General features: G+C 43.5%; 1 protein-coding gene across 5 annotated transcripts; it reads left to right on the top strand.

Annotated features, from left to right (window-relative positions):
• The first annotated feature begins 675 nt into the window (after positions 1–675).
• Positions 676–23,459, top strand: mrtfab (myocardin related transcription factor Ab). Of its 5 annotated transcripts, XM_027005990.2 has the most exons (19): positions 676–802; positions 1,702–1,759; positions 4,874–5,073; positions 13,960–14,025; positions 16,076–16,185; positions 16,338–16,413; positions 17,715–17,861; positions 18,030–18,190; positions 18,349–18,465; positions 18,571–18,821; positions 18,964–19,129; positions 19,222–19,596; positions 19,804–20,418; positions 20,588–20,782; positions 20,952–21,068; positions 21,234–21,377; positions 21,562–21,648; positions 21,781–21,841; positions 21,991–23,459. In XM_027005990.2, the coding sequence occupies exons 6-19, from the start codon at positions 16,398–16,400 to the stop codon at positions 22,512–22,514; spliced, it is 2,976 nt and encodes a 991-aa protein (XP_026861791.2). In that variant the 5' UTR covers positions 676–802; positions 1,702–1,759; positions 4,874–5,073; positions 13,960–14,025; positions 16,076–16,185; positions 16,338–16,397; the 3' UTR covers positions 22,515–23,459. The 5 variants fall into 5 exon arrangements, with proteins under 5 accessions (XP_026861791.2, XP_026861792.2, XP_026861790.2 ...); XM_027005991.2 differs by lacking the exons at positions 676–802; positions 1,702–1,759 and having other exon boundaries at positions 4,878–5,073; positions 16,130–16,185; XM_027005989.2 differs by lacking the exons at positions 676–802; positions 1,702–1,759; positions 4,874–5,073 and adding an exon at positions 6,334–6,534 and having other exon boundaries at positions 16,130–16,185.
• Positions 23,460–24,405: the final 946 nt, after the last annotated feature.

Below are 24,405 nucleotides of genomic sequence, written 5' to 3'. Positions count from 1 at the left end.
AAACGTGGAAAACAGTAAAACGTAGGAAAGTGACTGTCCGAATGTATTACTTTTACAGCATTTACAGTCCACTACAGAATGCGAATGTAGTTACTGCTTATACTTCACGTGTGTAAGTGCCTAGATAAAATATATTTAAAAAGTGTTAACTATAGCTAAATATGCATAACGTTTAAGAAAGCTGTCCATTCAGTAATTCATCATGACATTGCTGAGTTGAGTCCCCAAAAGATTGGTCAAACCATACGCTCCATTTCATTAAAAAAAATAAAAATAAAATACTATAAAAATAAAATGCTACTATACCAGTAGATGGAGCAAGATTATCATAATGTTCTAACCAAGTCAACAACTTGAACAGGCAGAATTGCTCTCATTGCTCTCACGGTTTGTAGTCACTGGAACCTCAGAGTATTATCTCCCAAACTCTGTTACTTGTTTTCTCTATTCATCTTTATTTTATTGGCAAAATACAAATGATGTACGTCCTCATATTTATTTTTAATTTGTATGCAATGCTGACATTTCACCATAGCAACACCGCGTATTCCTTCCCATTTTTTTCAACTTACACCTGCAAAACTAGGTTAGTTCATGCATCCCACATATTTATATAAACATAATGTACATTCACATTTAATAAATCAAGTGTTACCCGGAAGTAGAGGACATCGCACTGCGGAGCAGGGGTCACTCAGATGTCTGATCATAGCGTCATGCTAATCATGGCTGCGCAGTTTTTTGCATAAACGAAGAGTGTCCAAAATCCAACCTGTTAGCACTCTCAGTGTTCCGCAACCTGGTAAGTTGTATAGACGTGGCGAGCCGGTTTACGAACGTACCTTTAACTTTAAGGAAAGTAGCAGACTATTTAGCTAAGTGGTTAGCAATGAGCCAAGCCATAACTGAGTTGCTGCAGTGCTGTTGGCACGCGAAGTGCAGCTCGTTATGCACTTGATCCATCCGCTAGTGTCCAGTGTTAGCCTGCGCCACACATATAAATACCTGTTTCAGCTAGCTAGCCACAGTGTTGAACATTTATATGCCTGTTCGCTTTGTCTTTGTTTGTGTTAATGACGAGTATGGTATAAATTTAGCGGTATTTAAAATATTCCTGTTTTTATTGGCACGGTGTTCCCTGCCATGTCGCCGTGCCCTGAAAAATAATGTAACAAAGTAGCTAGCTTGGTAGGTTAGCTTTGTTGTTTGCGTTGCCGTCCGTCTCTGTCGAGCCCGCATCACACCTATATTGACATCTGACGCTTGTGCTATGATAATATTACCAGCTACCTATGGGACACACCTGTACATACTCAACAAATGCCGAGTTTGTCATTTCGCTTGTTGACTAGCTCACGGTGGGTGGGTTGGCTGGCTAGCGAACTAGCTGACTCAAGCAGGGCTTGAGCAATGAGCTGCTCTGGCTTGCAGGATTAGCTACTTTTTCTCGGTAATGGCTGTTTTTTAACATTCAAAATGTCGTACACATTGGTTTTTATTGTTAGAGCTGGTTGTGTTATATTTTTATTATATGAGCTAACGGAAAGTTCCTGCGGCACATCCGGTCCGTTTCAGGAAACCGTGTAATTTTTTGTGTTGTGTATTCTGTTACGTTCATTTGTGAGGGTCAGTTATTTTTAAGCTATTTTTAAGCTATTGCCATTTTGTTCTGTACTGACTGTGTTATGTGTATGATTTCAGTAAACATTATTAAACTGGACATGGAACAACTGTTCTTACCCAGGATCTTATAAATAAGGTACTGTACTCCTGCCATTTTGATTCTAACTAGATAATCTGCTTTTGAAACCAAATAGACGAAATCATATTGAATTTGTTACATATCCTTCTTAAAGGTGAGTTTGACTTGTATGTCTCTGACACATTACTAATTGAAAATAACAGTTTCTAATTTTTTGCATATTGGGTTTGATTATAATATTCTGCTCTCTAGAGGCAGAAGAGAGCTATCAACATTCCTCTGCAGCATCCTTCTAGTCGGAGGCATGTTTCTTCTTATCGCGTTTGTAGGTGATTTTTTTTGGGGGGGGGCAGACAGGTGTGGGCCTGCACAATGAGGAATGTGTCCTTCCTATTCACATTGTACTAAGACTTTAGACTACGTGTCTGGACACTGTTGTTCTCAGCGAGGCGCATGCAATCTCCAGAAAGTCCATGGAAGACTGTCACAGATTGTCACTCCCCTGAAGGAGAGGGCAATGTGAGAAGTTTGTTCTTTGGTCTAGTGGTCACAGCACCTGTTTGACACATGGAAGACCTGGGTTTGAAATCAGTTGGGGTAGCTAAAGACTAAGCTAATGCTGATTCTTATGAAGAACACAATCAAAGGGGCTGTTTAATGTGATATTTCTAGGCCTAATTATTACATCAAATCTTGAAATAAGGCCAGGCACTAATTTTATTGTTGAATGACTTCATAGAGCACACCATTTAATACCACTTATTTTTGGAACCAGTACAGTACAGCTGCAACGCAGCCTATTTTTCCCTCAAAAATGGGTCAAGAATGAATATACAAGACAAAAGTAGTAGCTTACATAGTGGTTTTCAATATATAAGGTCTTTTGTGTCATGGACAAGGTATTTGTTGTAAGAGTGTGTTAATAAAGTTAGTTATTTATAGATCAGGACTTTGTGGTTCAGTGCAAATATTCAAAAATACCTGAAAATGCTCCTTTTCAAATGCAGGTGTAACTATTAATATTCTACATAAGATAAACGTATTCTTTGGGTTGAATATTTACAACAGCTAACCTCCACCCAGTGTTTAAAGAGCTTTACAGAACTTGTACCAGCTCTGTTTCTATTATTTTTATTTTTAAAGTAGTTGGATGTAAAAAAAAAAAAAAAAAAAAAAAAAAAAATCCTCCAATTGGGGTTGGACTTTATGATGTTCCCCGTGTGTGTGTGTATACGCCTCTTCAACTGCTTGTTAAAGTAATATCTACTCAGCCAATCACACGACAGCAACTCAACACATTTAGGCACGTACGCATGGTCAAGACAACCATGATCAAGTTCAAATCGAGCATCAGAATGAGGAAGAAAGGATATTTATCTGAAAATGGCATAGCTGGCGCTAGACAGACTGGTCTTATTTCAGAAGCAGTTGATCTACTGGTATTTTTAAACACAGCCATGTCTAAGGTTTACAGTGGATGGTCTGAAAAATCTATAATATCCAGTTAGCGCCACTTTCTTGTGCACAAATGCCTTGTTGATGCCAGAGTAACTCGAATAACCACTCGTTACCACCGAGGTATGCAGAAGAGCATCTCTGAATGCACAACACATTTGGAACTTTGAGCCAATGGGCCTTAGCAGCAGATGACCACACAGGGTGCCACTCCAGTCAGCTAAGAACAGGGAACTGAGGCTACAATTTGCACAAGCTCACACAAATTGGACAGTACAAAATTGGAAAAAGATTGCAATGGTCTGATGATTTCTGCAGGGACCTTTGCATGGAGAGGGTCAGAATCTGGTGTAAACAGCATGAAAGCATGTACCTATCCTGTGTTGCATCAGCGGTTCAGGCAGCCGGTGGTGACATAATTGTGTGGGGGTTATTTTCTTGGCATACTTTGGCCCTCTTAATACCAATAGAGCATTATTTAAACACCAAAGCCTACACCACAGTGTACCTTGTGCTGATGGCTACTTCCAGCAGCATAATGTGCCATGTCACAAAGCTCAAATCATCTCAGACCCAATGGTCTCCACAGTCTCCAGATCTCAGTCCCATAGAGCACTTTTGGGACGTAGTGGAATGGGAGATTCGCATCATGAATACGCAGCTGACAAATCTGCAGCAACTACATTATGCTATCATATCAATATAGACAAAAATCTCTGATAAATGCTTCCAGCACTTTGTTGAATCTATGCCATGAAGAATTAAGGTGGTTGTGAAGACATGAGGCTCCAACCCAGTACTAGCAAAGATAAAGATAGACCAACACTAATAAAGTGGCCAGTGAATGTGTGTATTTGTGAGCGATTTCAAGGTCTGTGGGCCAGAGCTAAAATGTGATCCCTTTTAGTTCAGACCTGCAGTGATTAGGTTTCCAAAAGAATATGACCTTGTCAACATTGTTATGCTGTGGATTTGTTTCCCTTGCAAAAGATGAAAAATGTGCCCTTTGTTAGTTCAAACTGCTGAAAATTTTTAATTGGCCAAGAAAATCCTGTGATCAGGAGTATATGAGGATATGAGATGTAGTTCATTCTTCTGTTTGCTGGAGGCTCCAACTTTTCTACCTGATGTTTTTTTGGTGTGTATGTTCTTAGTTTGTCTTATTGCACAAGCACCATGAGTCATGTTTGAACTCGCTGTGTTGCTCCATCTTTAACACTGTGTGATTCCTGCAGCTCCAAGTCCTTCTGTGTTTATAGCACAGCAGAGCACTCCCATTTCATTTATCGGATTAAAGTAAAAGTGTTTCATTTAGATTAAAGTGAACAAGCAAGGTACTGTTTGCACACAAGTTTTACAATGTTTATTTAGTAGTGTTTAGTTGTAGCATTTAGTCTAGAACTGAGCCATATCTCTTTGATAGTAGTTTGTAGTGTGTAATAATTTGAGCTTTGAGCTATCTTGCCAAAATCTAAAGCCTGCTTGTCCTTTTAAAGCTTGCACTGATCAGATGGCTCTCCTGTCCATGAACCAGGTTGCTCCTTGGAGTTTGCAAGAGCCACCATAGAATACAGCAGTTAAATGAGTTCTCTCTTGTCTGACCTGAGCATTTCACTTTTTGCAAAATGCCATACCCCTTGTCTCACCTCACAGAGTCTCTCAGCAGGACATCACAGTGCGTGGTACAAATTCGTGTCTGTTTGAAACCTGTTGCAGGTCCAACCGTTATCGCCCACCTGTCACACTGGCGGCCCCAGAGCCCCGAGCAGGTGAGGAGCCGAGCCCTGGCAGCATGACGTCTGCCCGGGCCGCATGCTCCACTGCCAGCCCCAGGAGCGAGGCTGTGGCCAGCGAGCTGCAGGAGCTCTCTCTGCAGTCCATCCCCAGTCTACTGCCATTAAGCGAGAGGAAGAGCGGTGAGTGGATGCCCTGCAGAAAAACTCTGACTACACGTGACCGTGAAGTTTCTCTGTTCTCCTGTTGCTCCTGCCTATGATTTCATTTATGATTCTGTACTTCAAGGATTTTTGTTGTGTCCATTATGTGTCATTTGCACTCACTGCTCTAGCTGATATCAAAAGTAAGTTGGGTCTTTGTTACTATTGAACAATTGAGTTCACTTTGAAATGCTGACTTCTTGTCACATCCAGATATCTTAGATTCAGCGGCTTCTGTAATGTAATGTTAAATTTTCAATAATCAAAAAAATTAAAGTATACTTTGTGAAACTATAGTGCCAAGGGGGTTTATGTTTTTGTGGACTGGCAAGATTTAAAAATTAAATGTCAATGACTATTTGAATTGCACTATATGGACATGTCTGCACAGCTCTTTGGTGTTTGAGCTTGCTCTCTGTTTTACTGGCATCCTTGAAGAAGGGGAATATTAAAATGTGGCAGACAAGAGCCTGACTGTTGAGTTTACTTCCAGACAAATGAATCGATGAGTTAACATTTGGAGGGGAGCCTTCATAACCCACAGATGCATAGGGTGCAGAAATTGTGATTCTGCTGGTAATAAATTACAGTGATTGAAGAGTGTCCTACCTCAGTGGAACATGCTTGGGTCTCCCAGCCCCTAGCCTAGAGCCACCACTCCTTGTCTTTCACGCTTTCTCCCTGGGGCTGTGATTCACTCAGGGTTACCTTTTTGTAGTAGGCATGTTATAGCAGGGTACCTTTCTTATCTCTTACAGCAGAATTCTTCTCACAATTATTTTTCAAAAACTTTATAGCAATATTGCTGTTTTTCTCTTTTACATTGGAGTTATTAGAGAGACTGCTGTAAATAGTGGCTTTTTTTTTTTGTAATTATCTCCCAGGAAAATGGTTTTGCGGTGATGCAAACGATTTGCTCCTATGCATTAGAAATAGGATGTCCATCGACTTTTTATTATGGGAGAAGGAAAGTATATGAGGGGAACAAAACCCAGATCTTTTTTCTCCTAAAGGCTGCATGAAGCATTGCATAACTTTGTGTACGAAAGGAAAGGGTGCCGAGCAGAAAGCACTCAGTGAGAGAAAGGGAGGGAGCACTTTTGGGGTCAAAGGTGACCTGGAATGTGTTTTGGCAGCAGTGTTTCACTTGCTGCCTGTGTGTTCTTCCTTCTTGAAGACTTGAGGCAAAGAGCTCGCCTTCACTTAAGACCAGAAGTGCCCACACCCTTTTTTGAGAACAGAAGAAGAAGAACGTGCTTTTATAAGGTGCTGGAAAACTCAGAATTACTTGGTAATGTTGAAAACTTGCCACAGTTACCTGCAAATTATGAAAGAAGAAACTGGCTTGCAGAGAGACTTGCACTAACACACACCCACTTTAGCTGGGCGTGCACGCACACGCCAACACCAAATGGATGTTGGATGCCGTCAGAAGGGAAGGTGAGCACCACACAGACGCGCCCTGCAGGTCTCGGGAGAGCTGCTGGAGTTTTCTCTCCACGCACAACACCAGGCGCTCTGCTTCAATCATTTTCCACACTTGTTCTTACTCTATTTCCACGTTTTGTTTCTGCTTGCCTCATCTACCAATGGGTTGTTGATCTTTTGAAAAATTCTATTCTTCTTGGGAGGAAGGATATGGCCATACACTCAGGTACAGTCCTTACTTTTTATTGTGTAAATGGTACAGCTGAGGTGCCACTTCACCGGACGAAGGAGCGGTAACAGTTGGCTGAGGGAGTGGTGACGTGATTGTTGTTTTAAGGCTAAGCTCTCTGGATTAGAAGTCATATATGGGTTTTATTACCCTGTTTACTTTGAGGTGTCACATGATCATTACAATCAGTAATGATGTAAAGGTAATTTCCACACTACACTTTGTTATTAGAAAATAGGACAGACATGTCAAGGACAAGGAAATATAGAAATGCTGAAGATTTTATCTTGAATAAGAAGTATCCTGAATGGCAGTGTGGAGGTTTTTATTTAATTTTTCTTTCTTTCTCTTTCTGTTGGATCTCCCTATATTATATGCAATAACCAAGCCCTCAACTGCACATACTAAAAGTTCGATCGTTTTCTGCGCACCTTAGGTAAAAGCTTACAAAGTGATGTTGTAGCCAGAGCCGTCCCAGCTGGAAGGGCTGCGCTGTGGAGTGATGAATAGGATGAAACCCTCCGTCTCTATCTCTAAACCAGCTGTCGGCTCCCTGGGCAGTGAGAGTGGAGCTTTAGGCGTTAGAGCAGGAGTTGGTCCACACGCTTGCTGGATGCACCAGACAAGAAACACAAGCATACGGACACTTCCTGTTTCAGTCTGCTCCTGATGCCTAACTCTTTTTAGGTCCAACAGTGATGGAGACCCTTCTTCTCCTGGGTTAAAGTTTAGAAAAATGCTCGTCTTCATGGCCCTTTGCATGTTGACCGGTGAATTCCTCCATTGTATTTTAGAACAAGTCGTGTGGTCACCTTGGCTGTGTGTTAGATTGTCGCCAAGTCTTGAAGTTGGGTGGGGGAGTCCTTGCTGTACTTTTGATTAGATTTGTGCAGAGTGCTCTAAAGTACTTTCCTTCCAATAGCAGTACCAGTAACTGGTATCCATAGCCGTCAGATGCTATGTAGTCTCAGTATTGATTTTTCAGATGCATTTAAACAGACATTGGACAGTTGGTCTATCTAGCTCTTAACACAGCGTTCCTGCTGGCGCAGCTTACATTGTGCCGTGAACAGTCGGTACAGCATGTCTGGAGAGCAAGACATCCGGCACTCAGACATGACTCAGCCTGCAACACCTCACGTAACGGGGACATCGCAGACTTGGAACACAAATACTCAAATATTATTGCATTTATAGAGTTTTTAAAAATCTTCTCTTCAGTGAGAGATTAGAGGATCCTGAGTGTTTGTGTTATAAGGGTTAAGCTGCATTAGCACTGCTGCTGCAGGGAGAGATGGCATCGGGCTCTGTGCTGCTTTCCTGAGCAGGCTGAAGCTGGTTGCACCATGCAGCTGTGTAGTTTTCTCTGTTATGTAACTATGTCTGGAGTGGATGGCAGCTTGGGGCTCTGGCACGCATACACAGGCCCAGAGTGGAATGGAACGGCTTGAGTTGGGAATCAAGTGTGAAATATGGTAGAGAACAGTTTGTCTGATCTGTGTATGTGAGAAGAGGTGCACAGCTGTGCCTATTTCTTCCTCTGCCAGCAGAAAGCTAGGCATGAGTACATTTTAGCATCATCACAGAGCTCCCCCAGAGCATCCACACTGCCTCGCCCTTCACCCTTGACAGCTTTGCTTTTAACGCTTTTTGCTGATTTTGGCTATGCACACAGGAGAAAGTTCAACATGCTACCTACCTGTTGAAGACCAGGCATGCACATACAGGAACAGACTAACCTGCGATTCCTAAAACAGTAAACTTCTGACTTGCTTGACTTATTCTTGGGTTTGTTTGTGGCAAACACAGTGAGGTATTCATGTCCCTGGGCGATGAGAAGTACTTCATTTGCTTGAAGATCTTGTAGTTATGTTTTTCACACATTGGTGTGGTCAGTGCAGATGGTCTGAGTGTGAAGCTGAAGCACTCTCACATTAGCTGCAGCCTGTGATGCAAATAACCTGTGGAGAAAACACGAGCAGCTCTCAGAACGTGCCAATGCAGTGTCATAGTGGCATGGTTATTACTACAAGGTAAATGCTATATGTAGTGTGGTCTACTATGGCAGTTTGTATTCCGTCGGCTTGGTTTTTACTGCAAGAGAATTGCTATATGCGGTGTGGTCTACTATAGCAGTTTGTACTCAGTTGTGCTGTTTTTCAACTACATCCTGGGTGACGAGCATGCATATGGAGACACTGAGGAATTTCTCCTGTCTGTTGCTTCATTCTGATTTGGCTTCAGTCTTGCAATGTTTCTTTCATATCTAAATAAGTTTTCACCAAACGACAGATTGCGTTTGATTCAAATGCTAACGGTTGTGTGTAGTAAGTGGAATTCAAATGAAGAATTATACACAGTCGGCTGTGCATAGGCTCTCCATTCCAAAACAAACTGCTGAAGGGTAAATATTCAAGACTTTCTGGGATAGAACGCTAATGTCATAGTAGAATTTGTCAGGGATTTAACACTTGTATTGATTCAGTCATAAAAGTTTCTCTTTAACTTTTGTACATTATGTTTAATGTAACTTGATAATGTTTATTCAGACATGCCTGGTTTACTACACCTGTGGTAGGCTATTCAGTTTTCCTACGAAAACAAATGTCAGTATCAAATATTTATTTCTTGGAAGATTCCAATACATCCATTTTGTAGGTAATAATTAAAATTTCTAAACAGACCTAAATAAATCAGATCAAAAATACCAAACATACTGTTTGTTTTGGAATGCAGAGTTTATCAGAATTAATTAAACAATGTGAATCACATGTCACGAGGTACAGATCAATGTGACATACCTCAGCCACTTTCAACAAGACAATCAAAAACAGCTCAGGAGTTGACCACACAGTTACTGAGCAGTCTGCGTGTGCAGTTTGCATATGTAGCTGCATAGTACTAAAACAAGCATATTTTAAGGACCTTTTGAAGACTGAACGTGATTCCCATCTGTGCTGAGGAATATTTTTGTTTTGTACCCAGAAAGCCAGACTCGTGTTACTCTAGACAAGCTTTTATGGGTCCTGGTAAGGAGGCTGTTATGTAATAAGTTGAGAGAGAGAGCGCGTGCCAGCCTGAGCGTGAACCTCCTCCTCCTCCTCCTCCATGTGCTGAATACAACGAAATCTCCGCCTTCTAGTGCCTCGTATTTCTGCATGTCGCTAACTAGATCGAATTTCATCTTCCTCTTTTTCTCTCTCCCTCAGTTTTCCCTTAATCTTAAATTGATGGAATAGTGAGAGACACATTGGATGGACTACCATTTTGGATGGAAAGATTTGTGCACATTTGTAATCCAATACTCTTCTCTTGTGTTTTTATAGTAAACCATTTACAACCTACAGTGCTTGTTCATGTTTGTAGGGTTCTAATGTCCCCTTTTATTATTTTAATGTATGTTTATATTAAATCTCCTATACTTTTGCATTATTAGTTGCAGTCAAACCAGGCAAGATTATATGTAAACCAGGCAAGGGATGCATATGTAAACATGCAGTTGCTGAAACAGGGAAAAGGAGGTACTAACATTGTCTTCCATGACATTGCTGGAGCTTGTGCCTGGTGCACTTCCTGATCTGACGGCACATGAGAGACATTTCAGTTTGAACAAGTACAATTTCTTCACTGAGGGCAGGATAGAGGGGACCTAGTCCAGGGGACCCCAACATGCATGTCAACATGTACACACAGATTCTGTTGTGCACTTTGAAGGTGAAGTGCTCGATGTAGACCTAATGTCTGGCTACTTACAGTCCTGTGTTGACCTTGGAACTCCTAAAACAATAAATTGGTAATGACTCTTACAGCCATAATACATTCACTGCATTAGTCATGGTAAACAGTAAGGTGGAGGTATACCTTCTGACTGGCCTTTTGTAGTTCTTTACAGATATAGGGATATGTGGGACTGGCGGACTTTGATCATGTACCCTATGTAGTGCTCTGGGTGTTGTCATTGTTTGCAGGTGGACATGGGCTGATTTGTTAACTGTTAAGCTTCCTGTGAACTCACCCTCTGTGTATCACAGCTCTTCTGGTAACTGTTGGCATGACAATGATGCAGCAATGCTTTTAGGGCTGTGAGGTGGAAGTCATACATTACCAGGATAACAATGGAAATTGCTATATATCATCATGCGTTTAGGCTTATGGCCTCCAGGCCCAAAATGCTGGCACTTCCTGATGATGATGATGATGATGATGATTTCTTGGGCTAAAATAAGCCCTAGCTGAAGCTTTTCATATAGAAACTCTTAACTGCTCTCATGCTTGTGTTTAAGTGTCCTTATAGTGATTTCTGTCCTTATAGTGATTTCTGTGGTGCAGCATCTCTGTTGCCATGCCTGCAAAGGTATACTTTGAGAAGCTATCCTTCTCAATTTATTTTGGTTCATCTTTCATTTGGCAAGCACATCAATTTATGATTAATACATTGTGCAGAAGTATTACTTTGCAATGGTTTAAATTTTTTTTAACAAAATATAATGTTTTGATATAAAAAAAAGCCAACATGTATATTAACTTCTCTGTGTTTCTGTAATGTTTGGCAATTTTGTTGTTAGTGTCACTATAATTGTGGGTCTCTTAGTGTAGGGATATCTGTGAGTAATTCTATCTATTGCCTGCACAGGTGATGCTGATCTGAATATAGAGTCTTTTGGCCAGCTGGCCTTACTATTTAAAACTGGGAGCAGACCCAAGGGGGGGGGGCTGGGAGTGACCTCGCCAGCATTCTACAGGAGCCACTCGGAGGATGGAGGGTATTCATGCATGCTTGTTTAGAGCTGGAATTATTCCCCCAAACTCCTGAACCCCCTCCCCAGGCATAATCAAGTCAAAAGAGATTCCCATCCTCTTGGTGACGGGCCTTCCTTATGTTTGTTCGTAGTTAGGTGTTAGACCTTTTTAAGAGCTCGCATTTTACTGTATAGTGCAACATATGAGAGTTCTCAGTCTGTAAATGCCTCTTGAAATATGAACTATGACCAGGCCATTAATATCTGGTTCCTGAAGAGGGTTTAATTTGTTAACCCTTTTCTTATGTCAGTTTGTTTGTTTGTTTGTTTGTTTTTCTTTCCCCTCCACTGCTAAAGATTACATTAATAGTTTTGGACATGGTCCTGGTTTTGTTTTTGGTTTTTTTTGCATATGTTATATGAGCTACTTTGTGCTGGTGTAATGGAGCTGAGGGAGTGTGCGAGGGTCTGCAGAGTATGATGAGTGAACGAGTGGCGACAGCTGAGGTGGACAGTGCAGTCATTGACACTTAGCAGGCCTCCATCTGTCTGCCTGTGCATGTGGGGTGGGTGTGAGTTGGGGTAGAGAGGGGGACAACGCTCTGAGAGCATGTTTGTCTTGCCTGCAGTGTGCGCTGTCCCTGTCCTTCCTGCTGCTGCTCATGTTGTTGGTCAGTTTCTCTGGATGTAACCTATGGGTAGAAGCTCTGCCTAGGGCCTGGGGGTCTGTCGTTTACCCCTGCTACAGAATAGAAGCACTGGGCAGGACAAAGGAGGCAGGCACGACCACTTCTGACAGGAACGGAGACTGCGTGTTCTTCATTCTGTGAACTTCTTGGGCGTGGATTACAGGAAACAGCACTGCTCTTTTGAACAAACAGAACAGTTATGGAGAATTTGCTGCTGTGAACCACTGCAAATGAGAGAAGCTTTTAGACCTAAGGGAGAACAGGCTTGAGTATTAGTTTCTGCTCTGTTTCTCAGCCTTTATGCTGAATTGAGACACATCACTGTCTTTAACACTGGATTCAGTCATGCTGGACACCAACCACTGTCTGCCCATTGGTGCATCCTCCTTTGAGGATCAGCCAACCAGAAGTGATCAAGATAAGCAACCAGTAAGGATGGACTATGAAAGATGTGCCTATCATAGCCTTAAAGAAGGTGGGCCCTGTCTTTCATTCTCCATATTTAAACATTAAATACAGGGGCACTAGGCACTGAATCAATCAGTCTTGTTAAGTAAATTGTTCATTTGCATTCTGCTTTGTTTTAGTATATCGGGATTATCTTAAAATCTCAGAGGTGAAGTCAGTCCCCTGATATACCTGCCATGTGTGAAGCCAGAGTAAGAGCCAGGCTGAACTATGTGATGAGTGCCGAGCTTGAGGCCTTTGGGATCAGGAGACATGTTTAACTGAGCCCACCAACTGACAGGCTTTGGGATTAACCCAGTTGGCCACTGTGAGTTTGTTCTCCAGATTCTGTGCTCCCAACTTGAAAGGGCAGGCTGCTGATGTAGAAGCAGAATACCAGTTGGTCTTTCCAGCAGCTCACTTCTCTGCTGTCTGTGTATTTCTCAGAATGGTCCCAGTATCCCTGCGGGGAGAGGGAAGGGGGGGGGAGTCATTACTGTTGTTCTGGGAAGAAGAGAGGAGGTAGTGGAGGGGTATGTATGTTCAAAGGCTGCAGTTAAAGTGGGAATGAGAAGAATTTAGATGACCTAGTGTAACAGTGGAACTCAGAAAAAGTTAATTTACAAGAGTCGTTGCGAGGCTGTGCATTAACTAGCCCAGATTGTGACTCTTAGAATTCCCAGCAGTGCCAGTCAGTTGTGCTTGGCTGCTTGTACTTGTACACACATGCTTTGGTGAATTCAGGCATGGCTGGGGGGGGGGGGGGGGGTGTGGGTGTGTCTGTGTGTTTGTTTACGTATAGGGCACAGGGTGAACCAGGTTGATATTGCTCACTAAAACTCTGCTATAATACCCAGACATGATGCCCATGAAGGGGAGGGGGGGGGGGGTCAACTGACCAGTGAACACCACAAGGCCATGTCCATGATGATGTCATTGCACCAGGGTGACAGGTGTGCGCTGGCTGTAGAGTCTTTATTTATTTATTTATCTATTTATTTATTTATTTAATTAATTAATTAATTTTTTCCCCGCATTTTTTTTGAATCAAAGAAAACGGTTGCACATGGAGAAACAGGAAGTGAGTGACACCAAGCTGCCACCACTCCCACAGTCCCTCCCCTCTGTGTGAGATGGGGAACTGTTTGAGGTTCCTTCTCAGCCTGAGCCAAACATCAGCCCCCCCCCCACCCCCACCCACCCAGGAACCAGCTGCAGAGGAGCCTCCGGTAGCCGAAGAGGCAGTCTCGCCGTGGCTGTCCCCATGTGACCGTCGTGCGTGCACCGTTTTGAATTCTCTGCTCACTAACCTCTCTCTCCTACCCTCATGCAGTTCTCCAGCTCAAACTGCAACAGAGGAGGACACGAGAGGAGCTCGTCAGCCAAGGAATTATGCCGCGTAAGTCCTCCTCCTGGGCTCATCTGCCCTTCCACTGAATGCTTGGGTCATTCCCAAGTACCTTTGCTTAAGTGGTGTTTGGTTTGTTAGCTGCCATCATGCAGCTGTCCTAGCAGCGCAGTGCTATGTTGGATGTAACTGTCTGTCATCATGGGCAGCAGTTCCTAATGAAGCATGTCATTAAAGATCAGAATTGAATGTCTGTGCTGTTCATTTAAATGACGAGTACAAGCAGTATCGTGGGGTCTATTCAAAATAACCAGGCAAACCTGATGAGGGTTGGTGATTGACCAAGATGATGTGTGTTGCAAGAATTTACATGACTTTGTAAATAAATTACATTAGGACTGCTTGTAATAGTAAAACTATACCAGAGGTTTCTGGGATGTTACTAGGTTACCCTGTGTTGGATTTCATTAGCCAGGACCAGCCAAGATGTTAATTTAGTATCTCAGTTAATTTAGTACTTAATGTCTCAAATCAGATTGCAAAGTGCAAACAATTTCAGAGGTATTCTTGCAACATTCTACACTCTTTTCTCAGTGCCTTGCATAAATAGCCAGTTAAAATGTATGATTACCCATTGACTGCAATACACAGCATTGCATAGCTGTGTGCACAAAGTGAGTGTCATTGTTTTGTTTGGATCTTGTGGCTAAAGTGTAAGTGTATATATATGTGTGTGTGTATATATATCTGTGTGTGTGTGTGTGTGTTTATAAGCCTTCGAGTGACTGCTCAGTCATTGTGAAAGGCTTTGCTTGTGTTATCAGGTGGTCCTGCTTCCCCCTCTGTTTCCACTTCCTTATTCTGGGTTCTGCTCTCCAGACAAGAAGAACAGCACTGTTCACACACTCTCTGTTCTGCCTGTGTTCTGTGGGAAGGAGGAAGTGCTGCAGCTGCAGCTATATGCACAGTATAAGCACAGCAAAACATGACCACTGCATTCTGGCCATGCAGGGACTGCTAATACATTTCAGCACAGTCACCAACCAGCTTAGACTAAACAGCAACTTCAGCCTAGCAGCCTCACAGAGGCCCGGGGTTCCTGTCAGCCTGGCATGCGCCGGGAGAAGCGTATTTGGCGAAGTGCCAAATTGCTTGAGCACATGTTTGTTGCAGACCCCTCCACAGCCGCCGGCCTGACAGCCACTACTGTACGTCAGTGCGGTGAATGTAGGAGGAGGGGGCATCAGTCTCAGGGATGTGAGAACAGGTGGGAGGGGTCTGCTTCCACTATCACATTATGTTCCTGTATCATCTCCTGTGCTAATAAAAGAGACTAGAACAGCTGAGCAGCTCACACTGGTTTCATCTGTCCTTTCTCAAGCTAGTTTGATGTGGTATGACATCACATTGAACCCCCACACAGGTTTAATTGTGAGCACCCCTGCTGGCTCATCAATTGGATCATGACCAGCCTCGTCATTGAGGAAATGTCGTCATCTCTTACCCAAACCGAACAGTTACACCATAGCCAACCGTCTTGCTCTCATTCCTCGTTTTTGTGCCTCTATAGAATTTTCGCTAATTATAAGGGCTTAGGAATTTGGTTATATAATAGTTGATGATTTTGTATCTGCTAGAAAAGCACTGTGAACAATAGTTTTGTTTTTATATAGAGAAATATGTTATGTATGTTTTGCTCAGTTTTGACAGTTTGACACTTTTGACAGAAAGTGTCTACTCCAGTGTCTGCCCCAGTGGGTATGCTGCTTTTAACAGGAGCATAATTTAGGTTTGCGTGAATTAAACAGGGCCCTAGTGTGAGCTGTGAACTGGACACAGTAAAACCTGAATGTTCTAAACTAGAACAGTCTTCAATTCTGGAGTTAGGAATTCTCTCTAGGAAATGGAGGATGTCAATCAGAACTCACAAAAGCAGTGTTTGTGGCTTTCAAGCAACGCTGGTTTTTAGTGCAGTTTTTGTTCCCCTGTTCATTTCTCACAACTTTCCTGCTAATATAAAGCACATATTGAGGGATATACTGATCAGTGTGACATAATAGTCAATGGACAGTTCTGCTTTGAATGTGTTCCTCAATATCAGGTATGATGGTGTCCTAGAGTCAGAATGAGAGTCCATCTCTGTTTGCGTCCGCAGCACTGAAGAGTCCGGCTGCATTTCACGAGCAGAGAAAAAGCCTGGAGAGAGCACGGGTGAGTAACTTCACGCAGCCTTATTTTATTTTGCTTACCAGCAGAGGATAGTCCAGCCTAAGAAATGGAAGTCTGTCACCTCCATCTCACTGTTCTGCACCTCACATATAATTTGTGCAGCTCATACTTGTGTGTCTGTCTTCCTCCCTAAGACTGAGGATTATTTGAAGAGGAAGATCAGGAGCCGTCCAGAGAGGTCGGAGCTGGTGAGGATGCACATACTAGAGGGTGAGTGTCAGACAGGAAAATATTCTGAGGTGTTTTGTTGTGGTTTGTTTGTTTGCTTTTTTTGGGGGGGGGGGGGGGTTAAATTAATTGGGGGAGAGTGGGATAAGTCACTGTTACAATTTTATTCATTTTAAAGTATAATTCCCATTTATTGTTATTAATAATAATTAATCCCCTATTGTACTGAAAGTATTGTTCATGAAATAAATCTAAATGACTAATTTGTCTACAATTCTGAAAGCTGATGATGGTTTGCCTAGTCTTTACGATTAAGAAATAGACATGGCAGTTTTGAATTTAATTATTTTTTTTTTTTTTTTTTTTTTTTTTTTTTGAGAAACTTCCACAGATTTTGCTTTTGTACTTTTAATGTCGAGTCCCAACTGTATGTTTGATAAAATTGTGTAGAATATTTTGGCCTGTTTTAGCCTTTTTTGGTTGACAGCAATAAGTCATAGAAAAGTAAAATTATTCAATATTCCATGCATGTAGGTTACATGGAAAAATTAAGTGTTGCTCTCCAGGGATGTGGAGCCCCTATCTGTTTTCCTTCTGTAGCTATGTGGCATGTCAGCTGTTTAGATGCAACTCCTAAAATATGAAATATAATGTCAGTGATTCATTGTTTGGATCCAACACCAATTTGAACACTAGATATTTAACATAACTTCATATAAAACTGAGGAAGTCAGTTGGAGCAGCAATTCAAGATATATAGCTATCAAAACAATACACCTACAGACTCAAAACCGGATTTTGAAAATGTAAATCAAAGATATTTTTATGCGGCTATGATTATGATGGAATTTCTTTTCTTTCACAAATATATCCACTTCTTCTTCTTAACCAATGGACTGATATCAAAGCACTCAGTTAGAAATTACGTCCTCCATCTCTGATAGGCTGAAAATGTGCACATTGCAACAGAGCAGATCACATGTGGGACATCAGCTGGAATTGGAGGCAGGAACTGTGTGCAGCTGGGGCTAATGCAAATAAACATTAATGTAATGCTGATTTTTGTTTTAGAATAAATTAATATTAAATTCTGTATTGCACTGTAACAAGTGAAAATATACCACAGGAATGCTTCGTACCAAACATGAGTAACAGGCACAGCACAACAGGAAGAAACATTTTTTTGTAGACATTTGTTGTTTACATGATAGTCAAATTAGTTTCGGCTTACCCAAAGAGAGATGAGCAATGTGATTTTGTGGACTCGACGTCTGAGTGTTTTGCGCATGCGTGTGCTGTGGGTTTGTAAGTGCTATGACTGTGTGTATGTGCCCCGTCCACAGAGACCTCAGCGGAGCCGTCTCTGCAGGCCAAACAGCTGAAGCTGAAAAGAGCCCGCCTGGCCGACGACCTCAACGACAAGATCTCTCACCGGCCCGGCCCCATCGAGCTCATTCATAAGAACATCCTGCCCGTGCCTGCGCTCATAGGTCAGCATTAAAAGACACAAGTACACAGTGGTCTGTGTCCCTCCCTCATTTTGCAGCCACTGCAGTTTAGGTGTACCAACTCACACGCAGAGTCTCCGGAAGCAGTTTCATGCTGAAAACATGCGGCAGCTCGGACAGTTTCAATTGCCCTCCTTCGTGTTCTCTCAGATACAGAGTCTCCAAAGGGTGAGAATTCCTCACTGGATGAGGACAGCAGTGATGCTCTGTCTCCTGATCAGCCAGGCAGTCAGGACTCTCCACTAAGCCATGCCCCCCAGCACTCTCCCTCCAATATGCTCAATCTGAACAGAAACCCTTCACCTACACAGGTACATTCTGGTTCTAAAAACATGCATTTAAATGACTGCGCAAGCCAATGTGTGCAATCCAGACAGACGGGAACATGTTTAGGAATGGGATCAGAGAGATAACCGTAGTGCATTTAGGTGTGTCATGATGTTGTAACTAACCAGTGAACAACATGCAGTTTGTCACTCAGGTTGCGCCATCTCTGGTTAATGGTTCTGCCTCCTCCCCTCCACCAAATCTGACCAATGCGACTCTGATGGCTACAAGTGCCCGTCCTCCTACAGGACCTGCCAAAGTGAGTGACATCTGTTATTAACATATTTTTGCAAACCCTGAAAAGACCTTCCTCCTTTAGTTCTCACTTTTTAACCTTTTTTCTAATGGGTTACCATCGCCGCAGCCAAAGTCTAGTGCCGAGCGGTCTGCTCAACGGCCTAAGAAGCCCAAAGAGAACAAGCCTAAGGTGAAGAAGCTCAAGTATCACCAGTACATCCCGCCTGACCAGAAGAACGACCGCGAGCCCCCTCCCCAGCTGGACTCCTCTTACGCCCGGATCCTCCACCAGCAGCAGCTCTTCCTGCAGCTCCAGATCCTCAGCCAGCAACAGCAGCAGCACTACAACTACCACACCATCCTGCCTGCCCCTCCCAAGTCAGTGCTTACGTAGTTCTGTGTGTCTGTGTGTGTGTGTGTGTGTGTGTTTGGGTGTTTTTCTTTTCTTTGTTTCCTTCCACTGTGAAGTACAGTAACTGTTCCAGAATAATGAATCTTACTATGTCTTACATGCCACCAGACTTCCTGCTGAGCAGCAGCCAGCATCCACCAACTCTGGTCCTTCCCCCTCCCGCTCAGTCGCCATACCGTCTACTGCCCCACCTAGTCAGAGTGGATCAAAGAGCCAGCCAGCACCAGGAGGAGCCAAGCCTGCAGCATTGCCTGCGAACCTGGATGAATTCAAAGTAAACTTTCTCCCTAGTCAGTACATTACAGTACGTTAGAATGGTGGTATTCTCAGTGTATCCAGTACATCACTGCTGTCCTTCTCTTCCAGGTTGCGGAGCTTAAGCAGGAGCTAAAACTGAGGGGTTTGACTGTGTCCGGCACCAAGAACGACCTCATAGAGAGACTGAAGAACTACCAGGAGCAGAATGGTGGGCCAGGAACAGCAGCAGGGACTGTGAAAATGCTCCCAGCTGGGCTGCTGCAGGCTGCGGCCCAGTCTGCCGTCCCTGCCCCTGTGGCACACCAATCCAAAGACGGGAAAGTGGCAGTGACCAATGGGGTCCATGCATCAGCTCCGCCCCAAATCATGCGCTTCAGCAGCACAAGCTCCTCTCCGCCTGTGTCTCCTACACCATCCGATCGCTCGCTGGCTGGAATGAGCACAGATGAGACGAGTTGTAACGGAGACGTGTTTGGAGAAATGGTAGTTTCTTTTCTCCTCAAGAAGTGTTTACAGATGGCATTGTAATGCTTCTTTGTTCCATGTTGACCTTATGACACGTTTCAGTTCACTTTTTGTTTTCTAGGTAGAATGCCATATTTTCTATCCACTTTGTAACAACGTACTGTGTTGTTTTATATCAGTTCGTTCTTGTTCTTCTGAGCTAAGAGCTTCTCTCACCCCAAACAGGTGACCTCCCCTCTTACACAGCTCAGTCTGTACCCATCGCCAGAGCACGCCTCCCCGGTCAAAGAGGAGCCCCTCGGACAGCTGGCGCCCTCATGCTGTCTGTCGCGGGCCGCCCCCCTGCAGCGTCTCCTCCCTCAGCTGCCGGAGGTCCCGCTGGCGCCCCTGCAGGTGGACAAGGACCAGATGCTGCAGGAGAAGGACAAGCAGATCGAGGAGCTGACGCGCATGCTGCGGCAGAAGCAGAGGCTGGTGGAGACTCTGCGTTCGCAGCTCGAGCAGGGCAAACGTGCCACGCCTGCCTCCAGCTGCGACTCCACCTCCAAGCCCGAGGAGCCGGCATGTGCCCGCAGCAACGCCCCAAGGGTGAAGGAAGAGTCAGAGGCTGAGACCAGGCCACCCAGCAAGGCGCAGACACAGTGCTCGCAGCAGACCCTGCTCAAGCTGCAGCAGATCCACCAGCTGCAGGTGCAGCCGCAGCCAGAGCAACAGGCGCCGCACCAACAGAAACTGCAGCAGCTGACGGTCCAGCAAAAGCAGCCGCAGGCCAATCAGAGGAAGCAGCAGAGGCCACAAAAGCAGCAGCTGCCGAAACAGCAACCGTTACAGGCACAACAGGTCAGTCAGGTTATGTCAAATTACAAGTGGCACAAAAGGGTAATAATGGCTATTGAAGCCAAAACAAAACATGCTATTATCTGTGTTTACACAGATGGTGCGTAGTTGAAAGTTCCAATGGACTTCTCAGTTTTTCTTTATAGCTGTAATTTTGCCTTGTGCTTTACAGGTATCACAAGTGTTTGCCAATCAACAGACTAGCACTCAGGTGACTACATCTTTCGCGCTGGATCTTCTGAAAGCACACCCAGCACCCACCCTTCTCACAGATGGCAATGGCAACCATTACCTTATTGCACTTGCCAATAACAGCCTGAACGGAGAATCTCCTCAAAGTAAATCCAATGGACACATCACCCTGCAGGTAATGGTACAAGTGTATAAATAATGTCCTGGAGTGTAATAAGTGTATGAGTAATGTACTGCGCTGATCATACCTGATTGCACATTTTCTTACTGTGTTGCATGAATGGATTTCCGAGTAACACAATCGCTCTCTCTAAATTTGTTTGATTTGGTATTTTTTGTCACAGAGATTGCAATCCACTTCTATAAAGCTCCCCAGCCAGACAGCTCATGAAGCAGTCGATCCTGTGAACCAGCCCCAACCACCCCAGCAAGCTGTCCAGGTCAAACAGCCCAGTACAAAGGCATGTGATTCTGTGCTCCACTTCACCCTGATGTTAACATACAGCTCATTTTAAACTAATGTTCCACGTGACTGAGGAGAGGTATTGTCCTGATCAAGTCCAGTATTAACACACATTGAATGTATAGTTACTGTAGTCTATAATTTGCTTGTATTTCTCCACCAGGTACAAAGGACAGGCCTGCACGTTGAGACTGTTGCTGTTCACACATCAAGCCAGACTGTGTCTACCCCGCCCAGTCTCCAGCCATTCTTCCTCAGTGAAGAGCCATGCCCTCTCACCCAGACCGGATCCCCCCCCTCGCTCAAGGTACAGCATAACCCAGTCCACCCATTCACCCGTTTCCTTTCGCCATCCAGTCCAGACATTCTCATAACGCCTCCTCTTTCTCACTTTCATCTTCGTCTTCTTGTTTTGGCTCCAAAAGCTGATGGAAAAGCCTGTTTTCCTTTTCTCTTCTGCTCTTCTCTACCATGGTCTACCTCTCTCGTAGGAAGAGGTGTGTCCAAGCTTTGACCAACACACCTTGTTTACCCCACCTTCTCCAAAACTGGCATCCCATTCCCCTCAACATCCCAAAGTAGGACTTTTGTCTGATCTCTGTCTATCTGCTTCTGGTTTGTCTGCTCTGTATGTATTGGAAAAGTCTTTTCTGTGTTCCTGATGCTGCAGTAAATATAGTTAAAAGGTTATTGATCTGCCCTTATCACAGGAGAATGGTTCTAACAGTCAACATATCGATGACTTGTTTGACATTCTCATTAAGAGTGGAGGTAAGAAAATAGGCTCTTTTGAATTTTAACTCGTATCATCATTATACATAGTAAGTTTGAATTCTGTAGCTGATTTTACAAATGTTGAAAAATATTTACTGGTCTCTTATTGCCTGGTCTGTATTCTCTGTCTTCTGCATCCGGACCAGAAATCTCAGGTGGGTTCAAGGCCAACCCAGACCCTTCCCTCTCAGACCTGCACTCCAACCCTCCCACTCCCTCCCCATCCTCCTCCCCGCTGCACCTCTCGCCTCCCACCCCACCCCGTTCCCAGAAGCCCGCTGATGGGCCCGAGCGGCCCTGCTTAGGAACTGCCCGTCTGGAAGACTTCCTGGAGAGCACTACAGGGACTCCCCTGCTCGGCGTGGAGCCTGATGGCCCGCTGACGCTGATCGATGACCTCCACAATCAAATGCTGAGCACTTCCAGTATTCTGGATCATCCCCCTTCCCCAATGGACACTGGCGACCTGAGCTTCTCCCCCCATACCTCCAGCTTGGACTTCGAAGACCCAACCCTAGACAGCATGGATTGGCTGGACATATCCATGGGTGGAGGGAACAGCTCAGGCACAATTCTGATCCCTCTGAGTTCTCACACGCCCCCTAGTGTGTTCTCAGCAGACTTTCTGGATGGTTCAGACCTTCAGCTCCACTGGGACTCTTGTTTGTAGCTCTTGGTCTTAACTGCTCAGCAGATGCAACGCAACGTAGCACCTTCATCCTTATACTGTGTACAGGCTTTACATACAAACACTCCAACCTACATGCTGTTTCACATGCTGAAAACATTTTTCTTAATACTCCACCAGACTGTTGTATGGTGTCTTGTTTAATAGGTCTGCTAAAGCACTGAGTGTTATTTCCCTACCACCTTGACAACACACGCACATGTTTGTACAGTGCACTGCACTGATGTCTTTGCCAACAGACCAATCTGTAGTCCCTGCTTGCTTTCTTCTCCTTTAGGAATTCCATGAAAGGCCCTTATATCTCCTACCAAAAAAAGTTCTGGACCAGCCGTTTGGCTGTTTTGCCAGGTGCGGAATATTTGGTTCTTGATTGCAAGCTTGCACATCTGGTTGCATGGTCTCACGAATGCTGACCTGAATAAATAGTATTCGATTCCTGGTGGTCTCTAAAACGTCAGGATTTTGTGGGTTATCGTTTAATAAAAGATTTCCCTGTCTATCAGACACTGTTTTAGTGGGTTACCCATGCCATATAGCTGTCAATCCGTGATACTTTTTCTGCTGGCACTGATGGAGTTTGGGCACACTGATGGGAGGGAGGATTTAGGAGAGAGACAGCTCTTTTCTGGTCTCTAAATTTGGCTTTGGAAAATCTTCCCATATGCCAGTGCTTCCAACTTTGCACTTATGCTGACCTGACTACTGTTCTGGTCTAAGGAAACCTCCCAATCAAATGAACTTTGCTGGGAACTGGGTTTGGTGATGTTCACCAGATCTCTATGCATTGCTGTATTTGAGGTACATATTACTGACTAAAGCCTTTTTCTTCTCTTATTGTGTGGATGAGCTGGTGGAGGTCATGGGTGGGGTTTCAGAGTATTAGAAAATAATTTTTTAAAAAATAAAAAATATACAAACAAAAATGAATTTTGGATTGAGTTCTGTTTGTCTCTGCACTCTGAAAATAGATTACCACAAATTAATGGTTGCAGGACGTATTCCATAGATTAGTCGTTTCATTATACAAAAATGATTCCTCAGTGGATAACTATTAAATGTAATACATTTAAATTTGGTCTATCAAGTTTTCTATATTAACTTCATTTGTTTTATATTAAATTGAGAGAATTGCCAAAAAAATGAACAGGATTAAGGTGGATTTAAATGCAACCACTGTAAGTACCTTGATGCATTTTCTGTCTGTCTCTGTAATACCAGAATTGTCCAGTGGAGGGAGATAAAGTTCATGCAGTAAATTAGTAGCCCTCAGAAGACGATGTGTTTTCATCCACATTTGGAATAGGCTGATGTCATCACGGTAGAGTATTTCTATTTTTCCAAGACACCCAGTTGCAGTATTTTGACACTTAATCTGCAAATTTGGAGTGAAGTCTTTGATTGGTCACAGTAATTTTATTCTTTAAAAACAGCGTATGAACAGTGTTAAGCAATGTACAAATGGGGGCATCTAAGAAATTCTTGCTTTATATATAGATAATCCATAATATTGTTTAGCATATTTTTCTTACAGATATTTGAGATCTGACATCGACTTGACACCAGAATGCTCAGACTGACACGGTTTATACGTTGTTCTAAATTCTATGTAATGTTCTAGTGGGAAATTGATACACAGGCTTTATCGCAAGATCTAGCAGAGTACTGACCCTTTAAGGAAAAAATTATTCTGTTATGCATGAATTCTCTGTGCACTGTGTGGTGCCCTTTTGACATTCTGTGACCAGCTGGTAAACTAGCACCAAGAACCCAATCGTTTGTAATCTGTAAACCAATACAAAAAATTCAGCCCCTACAACATCTTCCAGGTTTCCTGCATTAAACCATGTGATAATCTCTTAAACACTGACATCCA

Source organism: Electrophorus electricus, chromosome 14 (assembly GCF_013358815.1).
Source record: "Electrophorus electricus isolate fEleEle1 chromosome 14, fEleEle1.pri, whole genome shotgun sequence".
Classification (NCBI taxonomy): domain Eukaryota; kingdom Metazoa; phylum Chordata; class Actinopteri; order Gymnotiformes; family Gymnotidae; genus Electrophorus; species Electrophorus electricus.
This window is presented reverse-complemented; position numbering and strand designations above follow the sequence as displayed.